Source organism: Grammomys surdaster, unplaced genomic scaffold, assembly GCF_004785775.1.
Source record: "Grammomys surdaster isolate TR1022 unplaced genomic scaffold, NIH_TR_1.0 166, whole genome shotgun sequence".
Classification (NCBI taxonomy): domain Eukaryota; kingdom Metazoa; phylum Chordata; class Mammalia; order Rodentia; family Muridae; genus Grammomys; species Grammomys surdaster.
In genome coordinates, this window is record NW_021604614.1 from 14,834,818 (window position 1) to 14,860,153 (window position 25,336).

A 25,336-nucleotide genomic window follows, 5' to 3' on the forward strand; every position below is an offset into this window, starting at 1 on the left:
AGCTGCTGCTGACCATTGCTGGACTTCGGACTGTAAGTTATCAACAAATTCCCTCACTGTATAGAGACTACCCATAAATTCTGTGACTCTCGAGAACCCTGCCTGCCTGACTGGCTTAGCAGAAAGCTCTAGGAATTTCTTGACCCCTGGAAATGTGGGAGACTGGGGATGCCCACCCTCCTTCCTAAGGATGTTTTTTGTCAGCAAAAATGTGGATACATGTAGTTGCTATAGCAACATGTTTTATTAGGCTGCTCACCTGTGTGACATATTAACTAAAGGCCAGGTGTAGTTTCTAATAGTAGTCTCTGATTTAACGGTCAGGATCCTGGGGAAGACTATCCAGCTGCAGGGCCAATCAAGGTCTCTCCAGATGTGCAGAGCATTGCTCTTGGTCTCTGTTTATATACTGTCCAGTGGAGGCCATGGGTTTCTAGGGCTGTGTCTGGTTATCTTGGGTGATGTCACTGGGTAATGGTTATCAGGTGCAGCCTTGGGTGTAAGTGGAGTTCCTAACTAAGCTATTTTTTTTTTTACAGGTTTAAAGGCTTAAAAAAAAACTATGCTCATTACATTTGGTTAATTGAAAATCTGAGGGATGCCCCTGGGTAGCTCAATTTAACCCATGTTTTTACCTTGGTTAAACATCTGCCATGGGTTCCAAATTGCCCATTCCAAAGGACATGCCATTAGCCTGGATGAAGGATAATTTAAAAGAGCTCTATCTGGGAGACCTCAAGAGACTAACTTGCTCAGCTCTTGGTCACAATCTAGCCTCAATACACATTGGACAGAGGCCCAAATTTGGAACTTTTGATTTTAATATCTAAATTGATTTAAATAACTTCATAAAACGAAATGGGGAGTGGCCTAGGACTCTCCCCCATATTTCTGCATTCTTAAGACCCTCGCTATAAAGGCTCCTCGGAGCCAGCTTCTTCTTCTTCTGGCAGAATAGTCCAACTTACTGGAGGAGTATGCCCCCTGCTGTGTGCACCCGTAAGCACAGTCCTGACTGTTGAAGCCAGGCTCCCGTCTCTCTTCTCCCTGTCCGTTCCTTTGAGCTGCCTCAGAAATCTAACAGAAAGGACGCGTACTAAATCCCTTTGTTTACACTCTCATCTCTTATGACTCTCTCATGGATAAGCTTCTATTTAAGTAATCTTTAATAAAACCTTCAATTCTGCTTCATCAACTGGCTAGTCCTAAAACTCAGCGTGGAAGCCACGAACTCGTTTGTCCCTCCCTCCCCCTTCGAAAGTCTAGGGAAACTCCTAGGGATGTTGAGGTGGCTGCAGCAGGCAGCTACATCTCCGACCCCGCACAGATGACAGGACAGTCCGGTTGCTTCCCAGATAGTTCAGTTCCCAGCCAACCCACTGGCTGCAGCCACAGGCTTTTTCTGGAAGGGTAAATACTTGGAGCACGGACGCACGCAACGCAGCCGGCTCCCGCGCACGCGCCCTACCTGTGTTCCGTTTCTCTCTTGACAGGCCAGCTGTCGCGCCGTCTTACGTCATTAACCTGGCGCCACCTCAGTGGAAGGCCCGGGGGCCTGTGCTGCGTCTGGCGCGTCCCGGGGAGGACCCAGCGGGCGCCTGCACATCAACCGCGCGGCCCGGGAAAGCCTCGGAAAGTGTAGCGGATGCCGGCGAGGGGCGCGCGGGGCTGTGTGGTCGTAGAGCCGGAAGGCAGCAGGGGTGGCGTGAGGCTGCAGAGGGCGCGTCGCGGGCGGGCGGCCGGCGGGCTGCCCGGCGCAGGCGTCCCGGCGATGTGTGGCGCTGGAGCGGCAGTGGGAGCGGCGGCGGCGGCGGCGGCGGCGGGGGGCTCGGCTTCGGCTTCGCTACGGTGCTGGTGCCGGTGGCGGCGGCGGCGGCGCAGGCTTCTCCTCAGGACCTGGCGAGCCCGGGCCTAAGCGGCGGCCCCGCAAAACCCCCGCACGGCGCTCCAGGCCGGGCCCCTCCCCGTCTCGCCCTGCCCCGGGAGCCTGCCTCCCCGGCCGGGGATGAGGCCGGGAAGCGGCTGCGCGGGGCCCAGCACAAAGGCTTGTCCCCAGGGGCCGCCGCCGCTGCCGCCGCCACCGCCCCCACCAGCCTAGAGCCGCCTGTGGAAGCCGAGCCGGCACCCGGGCCTTCTTCCCCTCCGGTCCCCAGGGGCGGGCGCTGCCCGTCTCCCCGAGTTCCTGGGACCCGAGCTCCGAGCCCTTTGCTTCCTCGGCTGCCAGGGGACCGGACAGCCGCACAGCTTCCGCCGCTTCGGGCTGTGGGAGCCCAGCGGAGCATGTCGGAGGATAGCGACATGGAGAAAGCCATCAAGGTAAGTGGGAGATGCAACCGGTCCCCTACTTTGTCTGGTCATTCTTGTCAGCGTCGGCCTTAGGAAATGGAGAGAATTTGGATGAGAGATAGAGGTTCTAGTTACTAGAATCTAGTAAGTTCGGGTTTCGGCCTCCCCGGGAAGGGGACAGCATTTGAAGGCTCAGAGTGTTGGCTTGTGTAAGGTGGAGTCTCCGATTCCTTCTAGCTTCCTTGGTTGGTGTAGTTTGGGCTCAGCTAGAACGAAGTTGAGTAGTGTACAGATAGTTGATATGAGTGGAATTAAGAGGGCTTCTTAGGACTCTCATGATTCCATCACCTCCAAGCGCCTCCATTTGCTTCTTGGTGATCCTGCAACACTTGGCAGTGGCTCTGAGACAAGCCTGTTTTGAGACCTTCAGTTTCAGGCGTTGCTTTACCTTTGTTCAAAACCTGCCCTTTGGCTTTTCACTCCTCTGTGCGCTCATTTCCCTCTGTTCTCTTGTCTACTCTGAAGAATCAACAGTTTATTTCTCCGTACTGTAAAACTGTCCCGAATGGGACTGGGAATATAGCCCAGCTGGTAGAGTACTTACCATGCATGAACCCCTGGGTTTGGTCCCTTCCACTGCATAAAACTGACGTGGTGAGGGGGTCATCCCCCTATGCAGAAGGAGGATCAGTAGTTGAGGGTCCCAGCCAATGCTGTGATTCAATATATGGCGTGTCAGAGGAGCCTGAGCTTGATTACCAGAGTTCTTCCTTAGACACACATGGCCGGAAAGAGCCAACTCTGGCAAGCTGTCCTCTGATCTTTGGGGATACACACCCAAAAAATGAAATAAGAAAAAGTTCAAGGTTGTCTTTGGCCACAGAGAGTTAAGAGGCCATCCTGGAGCTACAAACTCTGTCTATAAATAAGTACATAAATTAAAAACTCAAGAATGGCCCGAGTAAAAATGTTTGTTTTTCTGTCTTCTTGTTTGTTTTCCGAGGGAGGGTTTCTCTGTGTAGCCTTGGCTGTTCTGGAACTCATTCTGTAGAGACCAGGCTGGCCTCCAGCTCGAAGATCCTCCTGCCTCTGCCTCCCTGAGTGAGTGCTGGGATTAAAGTTGTTTGCCGCCGCCACCACCCAGTAAAGTCTACTTGGTTTAGAATTTTTTTTTTTTTAATTTAGAGTGACAGCTTTGTTTTGTGTCAACACTCTTCATGTTTTTTGTGTGTATTTGACAACTTAATACATTTAGTCTTGTTTTTGTTTCATTGTCTTCATTTTCATACATTTGTCTTCATTGTTTTTGCTGTGTTATAGTGGCATGTGCTTGAGGCCAGGAGTTCAAGGTTAGCCTAGGCAACACAGTGAGTTGCCATATCAAAAACAGATCAACAAAACAAAAAAGAAATGAAAAGTCCTTAGTTTTGACTCAGTATCAATATTATTGTCTTTTAGCCTTTAAATGTATTAAACATTTTAAGTGTATGTGTGTCTGTGTATGTATGTATGTATGTATGTGGTTGCATGTACACACACACGGAAATTAGTTCTCCTTCTATCATGTGAGTTCCAAGGATCCAACTTGGCTTGTTGGCAAGTGCTACTGAATCCTCTTTGGGCATACTTTAAAAAAATGAAAGAAACAAAAAACCCTGAAGTTTTTTCTGAGGAGGGCTGGAGAGGTGGCTCAGTGATGAAGATGGTGTATTGCCTTTGTAGAGGGCTCTAGTTTGGTTCTTAGCAGCCACACTAGGTGGCTCACAGTCACAGCAGTCTGTAATTCTAGCTCTAAGGGATCTGACACCTTCTGGCCTCCAGAGCACACACATAATTAAAAACAAATAGGTAGGACAAGGAGAAACACACCATTAAGCTAAGCTCTTAGGAGGCAGAGGCCTGGGATTCTGTGAATTCAAGGCCATCATGGTCTACATAGAGAGTTGCAAGCCAGCCTGGGCTACATAGTGAGACTTGTCTCAAAAAACAAAACAGAATGCATTATATCTTTGCAAAGCTTATCAATTTGTATCCAGTAGTCAGAGATAGTTGCTACTGATTCCCACCACCACCACATAAGGTGATATCTTGAGTTTTATAGTTCTACTAATTTTTGTTGAGAAATTGGACACTTGGTAACATAGTAACTCTGGACTCTTACTCTTCCCCATATTTGTAGCTGCCTAGAATTAGCGGAAAATTTATTTTCCTTGTGCATGCTAATGTCAGATCAGGGCTGTTGTTCTTGGCCTCTGAGTAAGTTAGCCTCTGATGTGGGCTGAGACTATCCAGTGTTTTGAACTCCTGAGACTTTTACCCCCTGCCACTCAACCCCTGGGGTTCTGGAGTCCTTTCAGAATGGAGTTGACTTGCAAAGTCATTTCTGGCCTTAGATTTTCCCTGGCCCCTCATTCTCTCCTGTCCATTTATCAGTTTTGTGGAGGGCTCAACTTTGGCCTTATCCTATGGCTCTGTGTAGCAATTTGCCCTCTAAACAGGCATATTCTGCATTCCTGACCAGGCCCACTGTCTCTGAGCTCAGCCCAGCTGTCCCTTCTCTCCCTCATTTACCTGGTCTCATCTGTACAGCCCTCCGTTTTCTTCCCTGTCCCCTAGAGCACCAGTATTGTTACCTTGCACAGTTGTGTGCTGGGAGCAAGCAACCGCGCTGATTGCTTTGGGCAGTTTGGATGGAGGATGGAAGCTGGAGGAGCCAGACTGTGTGCTGGCTTTTGACCTCACTTCTAGTGGGTTTAAAAAAAACAGACACTTCTCAGTTTGTTTATACTGTTCTAAAACTGTTTGACAACTGACAGGGTCTCACTGTGTAGCTCTGCCGGGTCTGGGACTCATTATGTAGATTAGGTTGTCTTGAATTCGGAGAAGTCTGCTTGCCTCTGCCTCCTGCGTGCTAGAAGTAGAGCGGAGAGCCTTCATGGCTGACAGTCTTGTTGTCTGCTTTGACGTTTTGTCTGGCTTTAAATATATTTATGGAAAGCAGTTGCCTGCCTTTCACACTGTGGCTATGAGAATTCCCTGTTTTGTTATTATTGAGTCCCAGAGAACTGTTGATGGCCTACCCACGTAAAGATGAATGGAGAATGTATATTTGATCTACTCCATCCTGGACATCGGGTTGTTTTTAATTTAAACATTCTCAGGTGGTTGAACTGGGTTGTTACTGAGAACAAGTGGTCTAGAATGGGTCTAAAAGTGCCATTCTTCCTTCTGTGAAAGCAAATGTCTGAACCCCAATCTCTAATGTGGATAGAATACTCTTTGCAAGTAGGACCATCATCCTTAGCTTGGTAAGAGATTAGGCCTGAGAGTTCACTCCTGTCTTAGTTAGGTTTTGCTGTGAACAGACACCATGACCAAGGCAGCTCTTATAAGGACAACATTTAGTTGGGGCTGGCTCACAGGTTCAGAGGGTCAGTCCATCATCATAGTAGGAAGTAAGGCAGTGTCCAGGGAGGCATGATGCTGGAGGAGCTGAGAGTTCTACATCTTAATCCAAAGGAAACCAGGAGCAGACTCCTATCCAGGTGGCTAGGAGGAATGACACACCTCCACTAACAAGGCCATGTCTCCTAATAGTGCCACTCCCTGGGCCAAGCATATTCAAACCGCCACACTCTCCCATTCACACAAGTTGAACAGCTTGAAGGATGTAAGCCTGCACAAATACCTGATGCAGTTTTCTGGACTCTCAGAAAGTACTCGATTGTTATAGTGACGACGCACAGTTGCTGTGCTGTGTGTGTGCAAGTGCCCGAGTGTGCACATTGGAGCGCATGGGGTGGGTGCTGGAGGTGGATGGAGACCTCTTGTATGCTAGCTAAGTGTTCTGCCACTTGTCTAAAGTCCCCATGTCTGTCCCACACACTGTCTATAAAGCATCATTGTCTACTTAAATGCATCATGCAAAACCTATGTTACCGGGCGGTAGTGGTTGGGAGGCAGTGGCAGTCACGGAGCCGAGTGTGCGATTGCAGTGCCTGCGAACTGGCTTAGGAGGGGAGGTGCTGAGGCCTGGCTGTCCTGCCTCGGCCTCACAATCTAGCTTAACAGTAGAGTTATCTCTGCCCCTCCTGTTCATTTTCTTCTTTTTAATAGGAGACCTCCATTTTAGAAGAATATAGTATCAATTGGACTCAGAAACTGGGAGCCGGAATTAGTGGTCCAGTTAGGTAAGACAATGTGGAAAAGTGGGTGCATTGTTCTGGAAACAGACATAGGAAATGAGCCTTGAGCTATAGGCATCAGATGCACTGTAAGAATTGGCCCTAGTTTAAATTGTAGAGTTTTTGTTTGTTTTTTGAATTGTTTTAGTGTCAGCTTTTATGTGTATGTCCTGTGTATTGAGCACATGTACCACTGAGCTACCCGGGCTCTGAGTAGTGGGTGTTTACTTTATTAATCTGTTTGTTGCATTTTTATGTGTGAGGAAGTCAAAGGGATGACTTTCAAGAGGTGGTTCTCTTCCTCCATGTGGGTCCTGTGGATCTCACTGGCCCCTTTGTAAAGGCTTTTCGTTAGTGTTTAATAGCTTGAAACAGCTAAGTATCAAAGTTACATGGTCTGTAGTATTATGAGTTAATTTTAAGATGTTAATTTGGACCAGTGAGATGGGTTGTTGGGTAGAGGTTCTTGTTTACAATTCTGATGGCCCGATTTTGATCTCTGGGTCCAGTGATACTGGAAGGAGAGAACTGATCTCTTGAGGTTCTCCTGTGACCTCCATACATCCATCCATACACACACGAGATGAAAAAATTTAAATGTAATTTTAAAAATGTAAAAGGTGGCGCTGGAGAGATGGGTCAGAGGTTAAGAGCACTAGCTGCTTTTGCAGAGGACCTGGGTTCGATTCCTAGTATCCAGAAAGTGGCTCACAGCCACTGGTGACTCCTCCTCCAGGGGATCTGATGCCCTCTACCGATCTTCACTGGGAACAGGTGGTCATTAAGAAATAAGACTGTGGGCCATTTTGAGAGGCCATCATTTCTTCAGTCCTTTGGTAGTGAGCTGACGTTACCTGCTGAGGTCGTGGAGACTCTAGTATGAATCCATGGCTGAGGAGAGGAACAAGAGACTTCTCCTTTGCCACCTGCTGCTCTAGGGCAAGTTGTTTGTATTCATTTGCCTGTGTGTCTGAGACAGGGTCTCTGTTAGGCCATGCTGTCCTGACCTTGTTGTGGAGATCCTGACTGCTATTGTGATTTCTTTCTGTACCTAGAGTCTGTGTGAAGAAATCTACTCAAGAACGGTTTGCACTGAAAATTCTTCTCGATCGTCCAAAAGCTAGAAATGAGGTATGTTCCTTTATTTGGCCTACACACTCAGACACACTTACACACACTTACACACACACACACACACACACACACACACACACACACGGAAGGAGGGAGGGAGGGACGAGGGGCATTCTTTGTCTGTGCAGGCCTGAAGACAGCATTAGATGCCTTAGAGCTGCAGGCAGTGGGTTCTGAGGACTGAAGCTTGGTCTTCTGGAGGAGCAGGAAACATTCTTAACCACTAGCTGTCTGCCGAGCCCTTGTTTAAATGCTTTTAGAGCCTAAGAATATATGTGTATTTACAGTTAAGGAAGGCAGCTCCCTGGAAAATAAAGAGATGCATGGAGACTCTGTCTGTACCCACTCTCTTCCTGTGACTATTACCGAGTGCTCTAATCATGTGGAGAGCTAGCAGACAGTCTTTAGTCACCTCACTTTTTTTTTTTTTATAATTACTAGCAGTAATTTGTGAAATAAAGTGAGTTGTGTATGTTTCCATTTGTTAATGGAGGATGTAGTGAATCTCTTGGTGCAGTTTTTTATTTGTAGAGAAGGCCGAGGAGATGGGCTGCACAGGAAAGCACTTCCTGGAGGATTCTGGGTGATAACCATTTCGACAGAAGTAGACTTACCTTTTGGACTTAGCATGATTAGTTTTTGGTGGGAAGTTTGGGAGAAAACGATGGCATTTCCTTTGCACACGCATGTTTCCTGTATTCTCTTTAAGGTGCGCCTGCACATGATGTGTGCCACACACCCCAACATAGTTGAGATTATTGAAGTGTTTGCTAACAGTGTACAGTTCCCTCATGAGTCCAGCCCCAGGTAAGACTGAGCAGGGCCGTCACCGTGCGCCCCTGTGGACGTCATAGTTGGAGGCCTGTGCTTTTCTCCTGCCTTGCCCTCCCCCTCCCCCTCTCCCTTCCCTACCTCTTTCTCTCATGTTTGAAAAGCTGACTATGTCACCAATGCCTGAGCTCTCATCCCCGAGTTTTATCATTCTCTCTGGGGACCTTGTTTCATTTGCTCCTTTCCCCCACCGTTATTTTGATTACCTTCTCTTTTCAAAAACGTTGAAGGCCTGGGGGTGATAGGTTAGTGATGGAGTGTTTGCCAAGTGTGTGTGCGTGTGTGTGTGTGTGTGTGTGTGTGTGTGTAGATAAAATCAAAATAAAACATTAAAGGGTCAGGTGTAGTGGTGCATGCCTATAATCCTAGCCCTTGAGAAGCTGAGGCAGGAGGATCGTACATTTTAGTCTAGCTTGGTCTACATAGTAAGACTATGTTCTAAATAAATAAATAGGAATTGAAATTTCAATTCTATTTCAAATTGGTGGGAAGGGTTAGTCATTCCAGTATTCTAGGTCAACTCTTAGAAGCAATGCAGCAGAGATGCCCCAGTGCTTGCCCTGACTTGCCTTTTGAAAAAAGAAACCATTACCATTCTTTTAGTTGGGAATTCCCTTAGGTGGAGACTGAGATGGGAACCCTTTCATTGCAGCGTGGTAGGCAAGGCACCTCCTCCCTGTGTTCAGAACCTTACAGAGCAGAGCTAGTGTAAGTGCCAGTGTCTGCACCGGCAAGGCCAGTGTCTCAGGCTGTGGGAAGTGCGCATCGGAAGAGGGTGCAGAAGCTGTACTGTTAAAAGCCAGTGGGGAGTCGACCGTGGTTCCCTAGTGTGCTCTGATGCTGAAAGCATTTGGATGCAGCAGAAGTGTTTATATGAGGGGATAGGAACCAGAACTTCATGTTTCGTTTTTTTCTTTTTCTGTTTTGGTTGAGAATATGAGAGTCGTTGCACTTGATTAGTGGCTAGCTTACCCTGAATGCAGAGTGGTTGCATATTTTGTAGATCGAAGTCACTTTAGATCAGTGTTTGATGCTGGAGGGTTTTTTTCTTTGTTTTTTTTTTTCTTTTCTTTTTTCTTTCTTTCTTCTTTTTTTTTAAACTTAACAAAATCAAATGCTTTCAAACAGGGCTCGACTCTTAATTGTAATGGAGATGATGGAAGGGGGAGAGCTCTTTCACAGAATCAGCCAGCACCGGCACTTTACAGAGAAGCAAGCCAGCCAAGTAACAAAGCAGGCAAGTTGACCCCGGGTACCAGCCAAACTGCGACTACCTTGTTAAGCAGTACAATTGCATTGGGGGAAGGGAAGCTCAAACAAAGCTCCATTTGACCTCTCATTGCCTGCTTTGTTATAATCGGAAAGGACATCTCCCTAAAAGTGCCACTGACCCTTTTATACTTTGGGAGGGAGGACTGTATTTTTAATTGCTTGTCACCTTTCCCAAGGGTGCTGTGAGAGTTTCCTCCACTGTCTTAACTGTGGACGCTATGGGCAGGTAGCATTTGATGCTGTTGATAACACCTGAAAGGCCTTTAGTATAAACTTGTCCTCAGGCATTTGTACCTAAGACGTTTGTTGCTAAGTCACCTATCATTTCTGCAGGTTTTTGTAATAGTGCATGATTCTTACTTATATTCTATTATGTTTACTGTAGAAATACTTTATGTCCCATACAGTACCCTCATAGAGGTAATGGGCCGAACCTCAGACCTGTCTTCATACCAAGCAAGTAGACCGTAGGAAAGCACGAGGCACAACAGTTAGCACTGTGAGAAAGCTCTTGCAGATTCTCCCCTCAGTTCTCAAGTGTCTCTGGACGCCTCCTTTCTGATGGACTAGGTTTAACCACTGTGTGAGGTGCTGAGAAGAAGAATCACGGGAGCTGAGCAGCTATTTCACTCTTGACTTAGACCATACGTTTTTCAATACTAAGACTAAAGACTAAATCATCCGTAAAACAAAGCTGTCTCCGTCTGCTCAGACAGACGCTTTGTCGTGAGGTAGGAAGTCAAGCTGGCTGGTCGGAAGGTGCTGCCTGCCGTTCAGCTCCCTAGGGTGCAGGTATCTGGAGGAGCAGCCCTGCTGTCTGTCCACTGAGGAAGCCCTTCCTATTGAGGACTTGTGCTTGTGGTCCCCACAGGCCCTGTCACAGCACAGGTGGAGGGATGGCATCTTACGGGATGTGTCTACTGCTTGTTTAGTAACTACAGCCTATAGTTAAACTGAGGCCAATCTATTTCTGTTTCTTGGTGTCCCAAGTCTTTCTTAGTCTCTCTTGTGTGCTCAACACTAGCCACAGTTGTAACTGACTTAACCACGAGCTCTCACACTAGGGCTGTTAGAGATGGTGCTTTTCTAAGAGGCGGCTGGTCCACTGTGCCCTTTTCCAGATAGCCCTGGCTCTACAGCACTGTCACTTGCTAAACATTGCGCACAGAGACCTCAAGCCTGAAAATCTGCTTTTCAAGGATAACTCTTTGGTGAGAAAAATTGCTTTTCCTCATTTGATGCTGTCCTTTTGTTTTGTTCTGTTTCTTTCTTTTTCTTTTTTCTTTTTTTTTTTTTTTTAAAGATTGGGTCTGTCTATCCCAGGCCAGCCTTGAACTTATTATGTAGCTGAAGATGACCTCGAACTTCTGATCTCCTGCCTCCACCTCCTTTTGAGCGTTGGGATTCCAGGTATGCATCACCAGATTCAGTTTATATAACCATGGGGATTGAACCCAGGACACCGCACACAGTAGGCCAGCACTGTGCCAACTGATGTACATCCTCAGGCTGGCTTAATTTTTGTCACACTATCTTGCTTTGTAGACCAGGCTGGCCTGGAACCCATGTAAACTAGGTTGGCCTAAAATTCTGCTGTTGCTTCCTGAATGCTGGGATTGCAGGTGTGTGCCCCTACTGCTGTACTGAGCCCATGCACAGGAGGTTTTAGGCCATGGGCTTCTCATATTTTAGTTTCCCACTCTTTCCTTGTTGGGGCTCAGAAACGCCTCCACAGCTGTGGCATGGGTGACTTGATGGTACAGATACATTTGTGGGACTTAGGAACTTGCATATTATCTGACAGCCTTTGGGGAGAGGCCGGGATTGATATGCCATTACATAATTCCTTGAAAGTTAAGTTTGAGTTGCTGTCAGCCCTAATGGGCTGTGTTTTCTCGTGTATTCCTGTCCCCTGGCCCATATTCTGTATACTAGTCAGTGCTCTAGTTGCCATGAAGTTGATGGCTAGTCTTCAGAGTGAGGCTGGGGATGAGAGGAGGGGCCAGCAGTTAAGACTCTGAGCGCAGAGATGTGCTCACAAGTGTATGTCAGGGCTGGCCGCGTCCATTTCCTGCTTTACTGTTACTTTCACATTACTCAGGATTGACTTTGTATGTGTCTGAGCGGTTACCTGAAGGTGCATGTAGTGCCTGTGAAGGCCAGGAGAGGGCGCTGGATCCCTGGAACTGAGGAGAGGTGGTTGTGAGCTGACACGTGGGTGCTGGGACCTAAAGCCAGGCATTCTGCAGGAGCAGGAAGTGCTCCTAAGTGCTGAACATTCTACAGCCCCTGCACTAAGAACAGCTTTCAGATGCCCTTCCCTGGCTACGTCTCAAACTCATGATAATCCTCCTGCCCCAGAGTCCATAGTGCTAGGATTACAGGCATGAGCCACCACAGCTGGCTTCCACAAAGTGTTTACTGACAGCTATGTGGTATGAACCCCAGTGTATTTTCTTTCAGGACGCCCCTGTGAAGTTATGTGACTTTGGGTTTGCTAAAGTTGACCAAGGCGATTTGATGACACCCCAGTTTACCCCTTACTATGTAGCACCTCAGGTAAGCATGTTTTCTTCTCTATGATGTATTGCCAATTTGCCTGAACCCAACTCCTCCTCCCTTCCCCTAGGTTTCTCTGTATAGCCTTGGCTATTCTGAAACACATTCTGTAGACCAGGCCTGCCTTGAACTTTGAGATGTGCCTGCCTCTATCTCCTAAGTGCTGGGATTTAAGGGCGTGTGCCTCCACCCTTAGTTTAACATGACTTACTGGTTCTTGTTTCTACTGTGGGTTTGGCCCAGTGCTGCTTGTATTCTAATGTTAACTTGGGTTGCAGGCGGATTTACACAGAGAAACCATGTCTCAAAAAAACCAAAAAAAAAAAAAAAAAAAAAAACAGTAGCTGGGAGAAAAGACATAGGTGGTGTTTAGGGTTCCTGACTTGGGAACAGGAGGAAGGTTTCTCTGGGTAGTCCTGGCTGTTCCAGATCTTACTCTGTAGACCAGGCTAGTCTTGAACTCAGAAATCTGCCTACCTCTACCTTCTAAGTACTAGGATTAAAGGCCAAAGCCACCACTGTCCCAGAAGGGGTTTTGTTTTTGAGACAGGGTCTCAGCATGTCCTGAAGCTATGTCCTCACTATGTATGTCAGGCTTGGGCTTAAAGGTGTGTGCCAGCACAGCTGGCTGCGGGTGTTATTTTTTTATTGTTGATTGCCTGTTCATGTATAGCCTTCCTGTAGTCTGTCTCAAGCTGTGGGACACTGGTGATGTGATCTCCAATAAGAGATCCATTTGGTCCAACTCCTTTCTAGGTACTGGAAGCACAGAGAAGGCACCAGAAGGAGAAGTCTGGCATCATACCTACCTCGCCAACACCCTACACTTACAACAAGGTAAAGGAAGAGGTGGTTAGCTCCCTCCCACTGGGGACTTAGCAGCTCTTCTGTGAGACTGCAGCAGCTGGAGTACAGCACGTGACCTGGAATCCACATTTCTGATCTGCTGAGACAGGAAGTCTCCTCTGATACGCATGTGATGTGGTTGCCGGTCATTTTAGACATGAACACCATTTCTGAGAAATTGAAATGCGAGAGTGTACTGATTATATTACTCATATTACCATTCTTTGGTACTTCATAAAATGCTAATTTGAAAAAGATAAAAAGGCACATTTTAAAAAAGCTACTGTCTAATTTGAACAACGTCTTCTGAGCATAGCAAGTGCTTGGTTGTGTGGTGCTCTCTGAATCTGCAGTCATGTACCAGACATGCTGTGGAGCCCGGGAGCCAGCGTCCCTGGAAATGGATCCTGGAGTGCTGACTAGATTTTAAAGTGTGCTTGCTCTTTGGGCACTTCAACTGGCTATGGGGGACACAGTGGCCTGGGATAGCTGCTGTGGATCTACATGCTCTAGCTGTGTAGCTTTATTTAGGCCACCAAGCTGCACTTTTTGTGTGTATGTGGTGACAGGGTTTTAAATAGGGATTCTCTGTGTAGCTCTGGCTGTCTTGGAACTTGCTCTGGAGACCAGGTTGGCCTCAAACTTGCAGAGATCTGCCTGCTTCTGCCTCCTGAGTACTGGGATGAAAGGTATACACCACCACTGCCCAATTTAAGCTGTGCTCTGGACAGGAACATTCACAGCATTTGTGGAATTTGTAGGACACCTAGCCTAGCCAGAAAATGGCAGGTTCAGTAAGACACCCCTTCTCCAGGGAACAGTGCCAACAATGATAGAGGGGACTCCAGACATCCTCTGGTTTCACATGCATAATGCACAGGCATTTGCATACCCCTGCCCCATATGCACAGACATACATTGCAGACGACTCATCAAAGCACTGTGATGCAGACAGCTCACTGGGAGAACCCTTGGCCTGCCGTACACTAGACCTGATGGCGCTTGTTTGGTATGTAGCCTTTAGGACACATGACTGCAGACCCAGACCCACCTGAGCCAGGTGCGGCTGCTGGCAGTGGCTCAGTCAACTACCTGCCTGTGTGGCCTCTCACCACGAGGCTCACCAGAACCACCTTAGAGACAGGTGTGAAATGTGACTCAAGCCTCCGTGTCTTACTACAGAGTGTTGAGAGGGGGATCTCCTGTTTGGGGCGTGTACCTGGAGAAGGTTCCTTCTTACAGAACAATTGAAATAGAATCTTTTTTTTTTTTTTTTTTTTAAAGATTTATTTTATGTGTATCTATCTTCAGACACACCAGAAGAGGGCATCAGATCCCATTACAGATGATTTTGAGCCACCATGTGGTTGATGGGAATTGAACTCAGGACCTCTAGAAGAGCAGTCAGTGCTCTTAACCGCTGAGCCATCTCTCCAGCCCAGAAATAGAATCTTTTAATGAGAGTGGAGTAGGACACAGTAGTCATGTGGTCTTTAGACCTTCAAATTTTGTCACACTACTTTGGCCTTTTCAAAATGGCTTATGTCATTTGGCACCAGCTTACATGTGCTCAGCAGCTGCTCTCTGTCCCCCGTGTGTCGTCCGGCCCCCCCCCCCCCCCCCGTCCACGCCAACACAGTGCATGCCGACGTGCGAGCTAGCTTTTAGCTACTGCTTTGTCGCTCCAGGCTGGCCTCATATGCATTCAATACATGAACATTGGTGGCTCATAGGTGTTCCCAGCTGTCGCTGTCCTTGTGAAGTCTGGTGACTTTTGCCTTTATGTGTCGGGGCTACATTTAGACTTTAATTTGAGGCCCTTCTCTAACAGGAGTAATTATCTTCTGTTCTGCTTTCAGAGCTGTGACTTGTGGTCCCTAGGGGTGATCATTTATGTGATGTTGTGTGGATATCCTCCTTTTTACTCCAAACACCACAGTCGGACGATCCCAAAGGATATGCGGAAAAAGATCATGACAGGAAGTTTCGAGTTCCCAGAGGAAGAGTGGAGCCAGATTTCAGAGATGGCTAAGGATGCTGTGAGGAAGTGAGTCCCGGGCTGCCGGCGGGTGGGGATGCGGATGCAGGCTGAAGAGAGGTCCTCTGTTGGCCTGGTAGCCACCTCCTGCTTTACTGCTTCTAAAGCCTGATTTAAGAGTTCTCCTTATTTAGCCAAGCATGGAGGTACACACCTTTAACCTCAGCCTTTGGGAGGCAGAGGCAGAGGTTCAAGGCCAGCCTGGTCTACATAGAGATCTTATTTTGAAAAACCAAAACCAAAAAAAAAAAAAATTCTCCTTCTTTATACTTTAGTGAAAATGGAACTCTCTTCCTTTTGTATTATATGCCTAGATTATGTCCCAAGATTGTGAACTTAGGGGTGCCCTGTAGCCAGTCTCCATGTGTATTAAACCCAGGACCCTAAGTGACCAGCCTCCTGCCTCCTGAAAAGTGAGGTGGTTGTTATAAAGGAGTCAGTTATAAAGTGGGACTATTTCCTAAACTATATGAAGGACTTCCCTCCCATCCCCTCCTCAAAGTCCCTCTTTTGTCATCTTGTTTTGTTTTTGCTTTGAAAAGTCTCTTGTTCTAGATCTGGCTAGCCTAGAACTCACCGTGTAATGGAGGCTGGACTGAGACTCTTGAGTGTTGGTATTACAGGTGTGCACATCCCATGCCAGCCATGGGGTGGATCTGATGCTAGGGTTTCAGGAGAGCAACTCTGGCCTTCTCTTCCTTTTCTACTGTTGCAGTGTGTGGTCGTGGTCTCAGGACCACACTCTTCTGCCAGCTGGTGGCTCAGATAAACACCAAGCTGGGGATTCAGTAAGAATTAGTGTTAGCCTGCTCTTCCAGAGTTAGGATCCCAGCACCCTCATGGTGGGCCACAACTCCCTGTAATTTCAGTTTTATGGGCTTAATGCCCTCTTCTGGTCTCCCTGGGCACTGCACCCGTGCACAGAGATGCATGCAGGCAGTCATACATAACATAAAAACAAATGTGACAAAGAGTTAGGGATAGTGACTGTGTGAGAGTTGACACAGCACTCTGGTGGCAAGAAGATGAGAGAAAACACAGTCGATTGAACTTTACACTTCTGCCTGTCTGTGGAAAGCATGGCTGTGCCTGGTTCATCTGTTTCCTTCTGGGGTTTGAGAGGAAGGGAAGCAGGAAAGGGCCAGTGCTTGGGAACTGTCCTGTTGACTGCAGTCTCTAAAAGTTAGCTGTGCCAGGCATGGTCATGCCTACCTGTATTGCCAGCATTTGGAAGACTGAGGCAGGACAACCGTGAATTCAAGGCCAGCCTGGGTTACAGAGACCCTATATCAAAATAAAAAGTTCTAAAAAGTGAAGCAGTGGGCTGGAGAGATGGCTCAGTGGTTAAGAGCACTGACTGCTCTTCCAGAGGTCCTGAGTTCAATTCCCAGCACCCACATGGTGGCTCACAACCCTCTGTAATGGGATCTGATGCCCTCTTCCAGTGTGTCTGAAAACATAGCATTCATATACATAAGATATGTGAATTAATAAATCTTTTTTTGAAAAGTGAGGTGGTTGTTATAAAGGACTCAGTTATAAAGTGGGACTATTTCCTAAACTATATGAAGGACTTTTTATGACGGTAAGAGCAGTCTTCATACTGCTTCCATGCCTTGTGCCCAGCTCTGTAGAAAACCTCGGTGTCCTCTTGGGGGCTTTCTGCCTCTTGTGAGTATAGGTATGCATCATGTAGAGGTCAGAGGTCATTCTTCAGGCCTTCATCCACATTTCTCCCCTCTTCTTCTCCTCTGCTTTTTCCTTGACACAAAGATTTCTGACTGGCTTGGACCTCTTCAAGGGATGTAGGTAGGCTTGTCCTGACTCAGACATTTGGAATGAAGTGGTGTTGCAGAGAACCTAGGAATATGCTGGGGTGAGCAAGGCGAGTGGGTGTGACCAAAACGTGGCTGGTTCAGAGACCATGTTGGGCTTAGAAGAAAGTGCCATGTGATGGTTGGTCTTAGTGGTTGATTGACTGGAATATAGAAAGGTTCAGGTCCTAGCATCTGATGGGATCTAGTTTTTATCTTAGATAATAACCCCCTGTTTTGCCGGGCGGTGGTGGCACACGCCTTTAATCCCAGCACTTGGGAGGCAGAGACAGGCGGATTTCTGAGTTCGAGGCTAGCCTGGTCTACAGAGTGAGTTCCAGGACAGCCAGGGCTACACAGAGAAACCCTGTCTCAAAAAACCAAAATCAATCAATCAATCAAACCAACCCTGTTTGAAACTGCATGACTGATCCTCAGCTAAGTTACAGCTACTATCAGCTAAAAGTAGTTGAAGCATTGTCCCTGAAACCCAGGGACAATTAAATATAGGTAGGCCTGTTGGCTTCCCTACTGAATCCTGTGATGTGCTCTGAAGTATTTTTGAACAAAACTTCTGGTACCATTTTTAATCTGGTACCACTTTCAATCTGCTGCCCAGGAAACCTCACACCATAATACACCCATAAGCACTACATGCGACTACCTGCCTGGATCTTAGAAGCTCCAGGCCTGCAGGAGTTGGTAGACAGTCAAAAGTAGCCAGGGCTATTTGAAGCCCAGCCCAAGAACCTCCTTTGTTTCTTTTGGGAGCATTCTGTGCATGTCGTGTTTGTTGGTGTGTTTTCTTTGCAGGCTTCTAAAGGTCAAACCAGAGGAAAGACTCACAATCGAGGGCGTGTTGGACCATCCCTGGCTCAATTCAACAGAGGCCCTGGACAATGTGCTCCCCTCTGCCCAGCTGATGATGGATAAGGTGAGGGAAGCTCAAGTGTGAGGAAGGAAAGTTGGGGTGACTGAATATGGGGCTTAAAGGGAAACAGTGCTAAGTACATGCTACTGCTCTTGTTTCCTGAAAATCAGGATCCAAGAGAAGGCTCAAAGGAGTATCCTTTCCACTTTGGGTGTGGGTTTAGAGGCACAGAACATAAAGATCCTCCCTGCACGATGTTGAAATCAGGTTGGTTCTAAAGGCAGACAACAAAGTGAGGATTTTAGAAACCAGATCTTCCATGCTATGGGAATTCAGAAACAGGGACATCTCTGAGGATGTAGGTCACCCCAGAAGAAGGCAGAGACCTTTACACTTATTGGCTACCTTCTGTTTTGAGGAATATGAAGGCTTATTGTTTTTTTATCTGTCTGTATGCCATGTGTGTCAAGTTTGCCTGGAGGCCAGGAGGGTATGAGATCCCTTTGAGCTGGAGTTAGAGGCGGTTGTGAGCTGCCTGATCCAAGGGCTGGGAACTGAAGTTGGGTCCTTTGTAAGAACAGCGTGTGCTCATAACTGCTGAGCCATCTGTCCAGCATCGTCAGTAATTCTTGCTGAAACTGCTGTTCCCATTGCTAAGGAAGAAGGCTAATTGGGATGTGGTCTGCTGTTCCCTGGGCCTCATTGATTATGGGGGACAGTCCTCTGCCTGACCAAATGTCAGCATGCTTTGTGCTTCACCTTTGTCTTAGATCACCCTTTTAAGTGCCAAGTAGCAGCTGTGGACACAAGCTGCCAAAGTCAAGCACAGTGACACACCACACGCAGTACTTACTTGGGAGGCTTAGGTTGGCAAGTCATGTGAGTCTAGGAATTCAAGATGAACATGGGTAATATAGCAAAAATAAAAAAATCCAGAAGGCAACCTTTAACTGTTGGCCGTCCGTCCTTACGTGCAGGCAGTGGTTGCAGGGATCCAGCAGGCTCATGCCGAGCAGCTGGCAAACATGAGGATCCAGGACCTCAAAGTCAGCCTCAAGCCCCTGCATTCTGTCAACAACCCCATTCTGAGGAAGAGGAAGCTGCTGGGGTGAGTGACCGTACGTCTTTGATCTTCTTGATGGCAGGCATGATTGGTGGTGAGTGTTGAAAGCTCAGCCGGGAGCCTGCTGTCTCGGGCTTTCTGTAGAAAGGAGTTGGACACATCCTGTAGTTACTTTTCTGAATATCCTGGTGTCTCGAGTTTGGAGCTGGGTTCTGAGGTCTTACCTTGCTCTTGTCTTTCTCCACATTTGTAAAGCACCAAGCCAAAGGATGGCATTTATATACACGACCATGAGAATGGAACCGAGGATTCAAATGTTGCCTTGGAAAAGCTTCGAGATGTCATTGCCCAGTGTATCCTCCCCCAGGCTGGTAAAGGTCATGCCACTTACTAATGTTCTGTGTGTGTGTGTGTGTGTGTGTGTGTGTGTACATGTACGTACGCACACATGCACATGGGTGTGCATGAGCATAAGCATATCTCTGTGTACATACAAGAGGATCAGATTAGTTTGTCATTTGTCTCTTTTGAGTGAGTACATTATATAAATGAGTCCACGTTACTAGGAAGTAACAGACACTGCGAGTGCAGACACATGGTAAGTTCTGTGTCTTTGGTCTTCCCTGGTGTTCTAGGTTAGGCATAACTGCCAGTGACGGTTGTGGCTTGTGATTTTCTGTTGTCTTAGTTTCACATTGAAGGCACAAAGGAGAGGGTGAAGAATAGAAATATGGACAGGGTCCACGGATAGCGTAGAGGCCGTCAGCACTGTCTCCAAAACCTTTACGATGACACACTGTGTCTCTGTAAGTGTAAAAAGAACACTGCACAAGCTCACGACTAGCCCTGCTGTGGCTTCCGTCCTTAGCCTTATGCTTGCCTGTGAAGGAGGGAACTCTCATCCCAAGGCCTCCCTTGGGGTTCAGTCGGCTGTGAAGTGAGGGGCTGTTCTCAGCTGATGAAGGAGGTGCTCATATTAGATGGCGTCACAGGTTGGATTAACCTGTGTCCCTAAACCCTTTGTGATTGACGAGCACTCAGAGAACTTGCCTGAGCATTTTGAAGCAAGGGATGTGCTTAGGAAAAGGGTGGCCCACACAGCCTTTTTCTTTCTCCCTCTCTTGGCCAGATGTTTTTGCTCAGAAACACCTCACATTTTCTAGCTCCCAGCACTCAGCCTGGGCTGTTGTCACGTTTGTGTGACAATGGAAACTTGGAAGAGCTCAGCAGACAAGGAAGCCTGGAGCCCTGGGGAGCCAGTCATTAGTGACTTGTGTATGCTGTTTCATAATTTCTCAACTGGTTGGACAGCATAGCACGTACTTCCGTTTTTAAAACTGAAATCTCACGATGCTGCAGAAAAGGGAAACGTCCTGTCCATTCTCGCCCACAGGAGAGAATGAAGATGAGAAGCTGAACGAGGCCATGCAGGAGGCCTGCAAGTACAACCGGGACTGCCAGCTCCTGAGGGGCGCGCTGCAGAGCTTCAGCTGGAACGGTGAGACACTGCCCTGCCTGCCGCAGGCTAGCACAGCGGCTTGACAGAGGCCAGAGCTCTGCAAGGGGCCGTGTGTGTGTGTGTGTGTGTGTGTGTGTGTGTGTGTGTGTGTGTGCGTGCACCCTACTGCAAGTGCCCAGGCAAGCCTGCTGTCTGCTCCTTTGTGACATTCCTGTTTTAATTTTTGGCCTGTCATTCTATATTTCTTATACATGATTGGGACTCATACTTGGGTATGAGTCCATCGTCAGACATACAGTGATCTCTGGTTTAGTGAAACTGCTCAGGGCATCTGAACTGCTCTGGACAGTGTGGGGTGAATTTCGGCACAGAAGGAGTCGTGCTGACCTTCCTTGTTGTTTCTTGCCTTTCAGGTCGTGGATTCACAGATAAAGTGGACCGATTAAAGCTGGCAGAGGCGGTGAAGCAGGTGATCGAAGAGCAGACCCTTCCCCACGAGCCCCAGTAGTAACAGCTTCAAACTGTTTTTAACAATTGTGAAAATTATTCCTTAATGTAAAAAGTAATTTTTATGTAAATTAATAAATCATAATTTCATTTCCTTGTTGCCTAAAGTTGCTATGTAGACTTAGGTTCAGAGTTTCCTAACAGTTATGTTTTTAAAAAGCTCAATTCCAGTAATACATATATTAATGTCGGATGGCTGAGTCTCACGTTGTACGACGCCGTTGTCGAGAAAGGTGGACTTACTGTAGTAAAGTATGACAGCCATTTGCCAGAGGGAAGTAAAGGAGCCGTGCCATACAGCTACTCAGTAAACTGGTGCATCAGGCACCGTGGAGCCGCATGTGCTCTGGGTGTTTGCTCCCTGCACCTCTGCTAGCTGAGTCCTGTGCTGACCTGTTGTTTTTGTGTATCCAGTGTTGTCAACTGCCTGCCACAGCTCTCAGGATGCATACGCACTCCATGGCCTGGAGCCACTCTAGCCACTGCTGGGGAAAAGCAGGAAAAACATGGCCTAGGCCTCTCTTGCCCCTGATCTCCTAGAAAGAACCCAGCTATTCACTTCATGTCGTACTTGTCAGGGGTGTGGGTGTGTTCCCGAGGCCTGCTGGGATTTGCTTTGGCTTACTCTTTGCCCAGCTTCTTGGCGCTCACCACCCGCCCCGCTCCCCTGGCCGCTTTCTTGTAGGATTCTGCTGAGAAACAACATCAGAGGACCCACTTTTCTTTGGTTGTCTCTTATGGCTCCAGAGTAACAGTTCTGCCTAGACTTATGACACCCTCCAGGCTGTGTTTGTTTTCTTCAGTATCTTTTATTCTCAGGAAATAGAATTATGGCCCAGAAAGTAGCTGTTTCCTTTGTTAACTGTTGTGTATATAGGCACAACCAGTCCCTATGTCCGTGGTGGTTTATTTTAGAGCTGTTTTGGTGATTGCCTTTGTTGGCACCCAGAGGAGCTAATGGATACTTGAGTCACAGGTAGGGCTATCCCTGTGTCTCAGATGCTCACTTGTGTCTAATCTTCATCAATCGTAAGGATTCCACAGGGCTTTGTTGCTTTCTGGCTCCTGGGGTGTGCGTGTCCACGCTGTTCAGAAGGAGGCAGCCAACTGGCTCGTGCAGTAAGGAGAGCGGTGTCAATGGGGATTGCAGGGAATAGAAAGAACTCACTGAGCAGAGGAAAAACAATTTTAAGCAAAATTTCCGGCCAGAAAAATGTAGCTGAGAATTGGGTTAGGGCATGTTGTTTTTAGTGAAATCCTGTCTCCTAGGTCAGGGCGGCCACACTTGTTCTTTTGGGCCTGCAGACCTCCAGCACCACAGTCCTGGACAAGTTAGCTGTTCCTCTTCTCTTCAGAAGAACCATTGGCACACCGACTCTGGCATTCATCTTTGAAATTTATCATTTTGGGTGTCTTGTAAAAGCTCAGGGTGTTTTCCCTTCACTGTGGTCAAGTGTAGAATGGCAGGGACGGACACACATCTTAATGGCTGCTTTTCCTCTGAGCATGGCGTGTGTCTCAGCAGCTTTAAGCTAAATTCATCTGCTCCATGATGAAATCTGTACCTGCTCGTCCAGATGACAACTATGTTGGATGTCTGTAAAAAAAAAAAAAAAAAAAAGCCCCTGGAGATGTCCTGGCTTTTGTCACTCAAAAATCCCCTAAACAGCAGCAACTCCCTGCTGTTTGTGACTGGGCACCCTAAATCAGAACACAGTTTGGTTTATATATTTCTAGGCCAGTGGTAAGTTATGTTTTAACATGAGCCAGTTTTGCTAATAATACACAATCTGCCCCTAGCTTTCTATTCCCTGCCTGCCTACCACCGAGATCTGTGGAAACATTAGGAAACATTACAAGAACAGCTCCAATAAAGCAGCGGGGGGTGGGGCCCTTGTCTCCAGTCTGCCTCCATTCCATCACTAGGCCTGCTCACTGAGACCACTGCTTGTGGCTCAGACACTTTCCACCTCACTGCAGTTACAGCTGCTCACATATGCTGTGTGCCCAAAGGAAAACGCTACCCCGATATTTGTTTATTACTTGTTCCCCCCACACACACACCCAGGGTTTCTCTTGTGTACCCTGTCTTTCCTGGAACTTGTTCTATAGACCAGGCTGGCCTTGAACTCGGAGGTCCACCTGCCTAAGCCTCTGCAGGGCTAGGATCAAAGGCCTGGGCAGCCACCAACAGTGGAAGTTTTATTTTTATTTTTTGAAATATCACCATAAGAATTACTTTTTTAAGAGTTACAGGTTTTTTTGTTTGTTTGTTTGTTTGTTTTTAAGGTTTTTATTTGTTACTTATACAGCATTCTGCATGAAAGTATACCTGCAGGCCAGAAGAGGGCATTGGATCCCATCATTACAGATGGTTGCGAGCCACCATGTGGTTGCTGGGAATTGAACTCAGGACCTCTGGAAGCCAGTGCTTTTAACTACTGAGCCATCTCTCCAGCTCTTTAAGAGTTCTGTTCATTATACATGTGAGAAAGAACAAGTTGAAAGAATAGAATATACTCTTGGTAAAGAAGTCAGAAGCTTTTAATCCGATCTTGTGTATCAGAAGAAAATGAGTTTCAATTTGAGAACTGGAAAATTGACTATTTCATTTTAATTACATATTTTTAAGTTTAAAAGGTAGACTGTTTTTCCATTATTGATTCTTGGTTTGTCTTATGCCTTAACCTTTGTTATGTTTGTTAGTTCTGACACAGGGAAACAGAAGAATAGCTTTGATCATTTCCAGAACAAGTACTTGGAAGAGGTTTTGAATTAGTGGCTGATGTTCGGTGCAGCTGAGGACCCTCACCTTCCTGTCCATTGTCAGTGAGTGTGAAGTGAGGGTGTGCACTGTCTGCTAAATGCTGACGCTGTCTGATAGGAGGGAAGCATCACTGGCTGAAGGGAGATACATATATATTTTTCTCTTGATGACATCCAATATCTAATTCCATTTTGTGTGTGTGTGTGTGTCCTTGTTTTTTGAGAGGTCTTGCTTTGTATCTCTGGCTGGCTCAGAACTCATACAAAGACCATGTGGGCTTTGAACTTGTGATCCTCCTGTCTGTGTCTCCTGGGTGTTGGGATTACAGAAATGTACCACCTTTCTGAATCAAGCAGGGCATTTCTACAATCCCAAGTGTTACCTGTAGTTACACCTTGTATGATTTATGGTGTAAATATTTGGCTTATAAAATTATTTTTATGCCACATAGAAGATAAGAGTTTTATTTAGCTAAAATATGCATGAGAATGAAGAAATGGGTGAAAGAATATGTTCACACAACTTCTGTTCTCCTTCTAATGGATAATGCGGAATACAGGAAGAGCACTGACATGAGACTGAAGCCCCAGACTTGATGGACAGTGCACGCCCACTGCAGACAGACAAGTGTGGAGTTTAAGGTTCTTCCAGAGCTCACTTCCTTCTTCTTTGTTACTGTAACTAGAGTCACCAGTCTGTTTTTATTTTTATAGATTTCAGGCTCTGATACATTTCTGTGGTAAAAATAAGATCATATAACACTTATGCCTTACAAAAAGTTTTCCATAGAGAAGGATCATGTTTTAATGGCAGAATTCATTTGGTAGATACAAGGATAAGGGAAAGTAGAACATCTAAATACTATACGTGTATGCTTGCATGTGTGCGTGCGTGTGTGTGTGTGTGTGCGCGTGTGTGTGCCTGCCAGTGAAAGGAATCAGGCAGTCAGGAATAAGAGAACTAGCTATCCATCCAGCATGACCACTGTAAGAATGAGGAACAAGGCAGGACAACAGAGAACTCTTAATTGTTCAGAGAACCCAGAGAACTCTGTCCCCTCCCCCGCATCCCTGCAGAATGTTGAGTCTGAAAGTATGAACAGGTTAACATGTCAGGGCTCCATGACCTGTGGAGGATGAACGATGATCTAACGGACAGAACTGGCTGAGTCACTACATACAGGGCTCACCTCCATGAACAACGGCAAAGGAACTTAAGCAACACTGAAAAGCAACACTGAAGCTCTTCCACTTGACAGAAGTCCCTGTGCTGTACGGAACCACCAAGGCCAGGAGAAAAGAAAGAACAGAGAGACAGCCTGAGGCCATAGGATTCATGCTGGGGTAGCACCCCGTCAGGCACAGGCTCTGGTCTGGGTTCCTGGGTCTGTGAAAGCAGAGAGAGCTGCCGCTGATGGACATAGATTCTGTATTATCAACAGTTGGTTTGAGCCATGTCAGTGGCAGCATCGGTGAGAGGGTTTGCCTCCAGTCTCTCTTCCCTACAGATCAGGAAAGTAGCCTTAAAGGAAGCTAAGCTAACACCTCACATCTGGGCTGCACAGCATTGGAACCTGGGTCTGAGACTAGTGCCAGGACACACATCTGTCAGAGTAGGGATCTTGGTGCTACTGATTTTTCTCCCAAGCACATTCTGTGACATAGGATCTGTATATAATTCTTCCTATGAAACAGTCATCCCCAAG

The 25,336-nt window shown here is 47.0% G+C and overlaps 2 protein-coding genes across 4 annotated transcripts in view; both read left to right on the top strand.

Annotated features, from left to right (window-relative positions):
* Window positions 1-1,584: 1,584 nt before the first annotated feature.
* On the top strand, window positions 1,585-20,958 carry Mapkapk5 (MAPK activated protein kinase 5). 3 transcript variants are annotated; one of them, XM_028766148.1, is made up of 14 exons: window positions 1,585-2,316; window positions 6,403-6,476; window positions 7,526-7,601; window positions 8,314-8,411; window positions 9,564-9,672; window positions 10,829-10,918; window positions 12,171-12,266; window positions 13,023-13,103; window positions 14,972-15,159; window positions 17,778-17,898; window positions 18,813-18,943; window positions 19,154-19,275; window positions 20,292-20,396; window positions 20,771-20,958. In XM_028766148.1, the coding sequence occupies exons 1-14, from the start codon at window positions 2,281-2,283 to the stop codon at window positions 20,863-20,865; spliced, it is 1,422 nt and encodes a 473-aa protein (XP_028621981.1). In that variant the 5' UTR covers window positions 1,585-2,280; the 3' UTR covers window positions 20,866-20,958. The 3 variants fall into 3 exon arrangements, with proteins under 3 accessions (XP_028621981.1, XP_028621982.1, XP_028621983.1); XM_028766149.1 differs by having other exon boundaries at window positions 1,769-2,316; window positions 19,154-19,269; XM_028766150.1 differs by lacking the exon at window positions 10,829-10,918 and having other exon boundaries at window positions 2,135-2,316.
* Window positions 20,959-25,084: 4,126 nt separating this feature from the next.
* Window positions 25,085-25,336, top strand: part of LOC114620012 (disintegrin and metalloproteinase domain-containing protein 1b-like) — a 1,761-nt gene continuing 1,509 nt past the window's right edge. The window contains exon 1 of the mRNA XM_028765968.1: window positions 25,085-25,102. Within this exon, the coding sequence (XP_028621801.1) occupies window positions 25,085-25,102 (18 nt within the window). The remainder of the gene's footprint in view (window positions 25,103-25,336) is intronic.

Excerpts from the sequence above, each read along its gene's own strand:
- Mapkapk5 (XM_028766148.1), top strand. The coding sequence starts at position 2,281 with ATGTCGGAGGATAGCGACATGGAGAAAGCCATCAAG. Across the intron at positions 8,412-9,563 it reads CCTCATGAGTCCAGCCCCAG|GGCTCGACTCTTAATTGTAA; the intron begins GTAAGACTGAGC and ends GCTTTCAAACAG. Across the intron at positions 17,899-18,812 it reads CCCAGCTGATGATGGATAAG|GCAGTGGTTGCAGGGATCCA; the intron begins GTGAGGGAAGCT and ends CCTTACGTGCAG.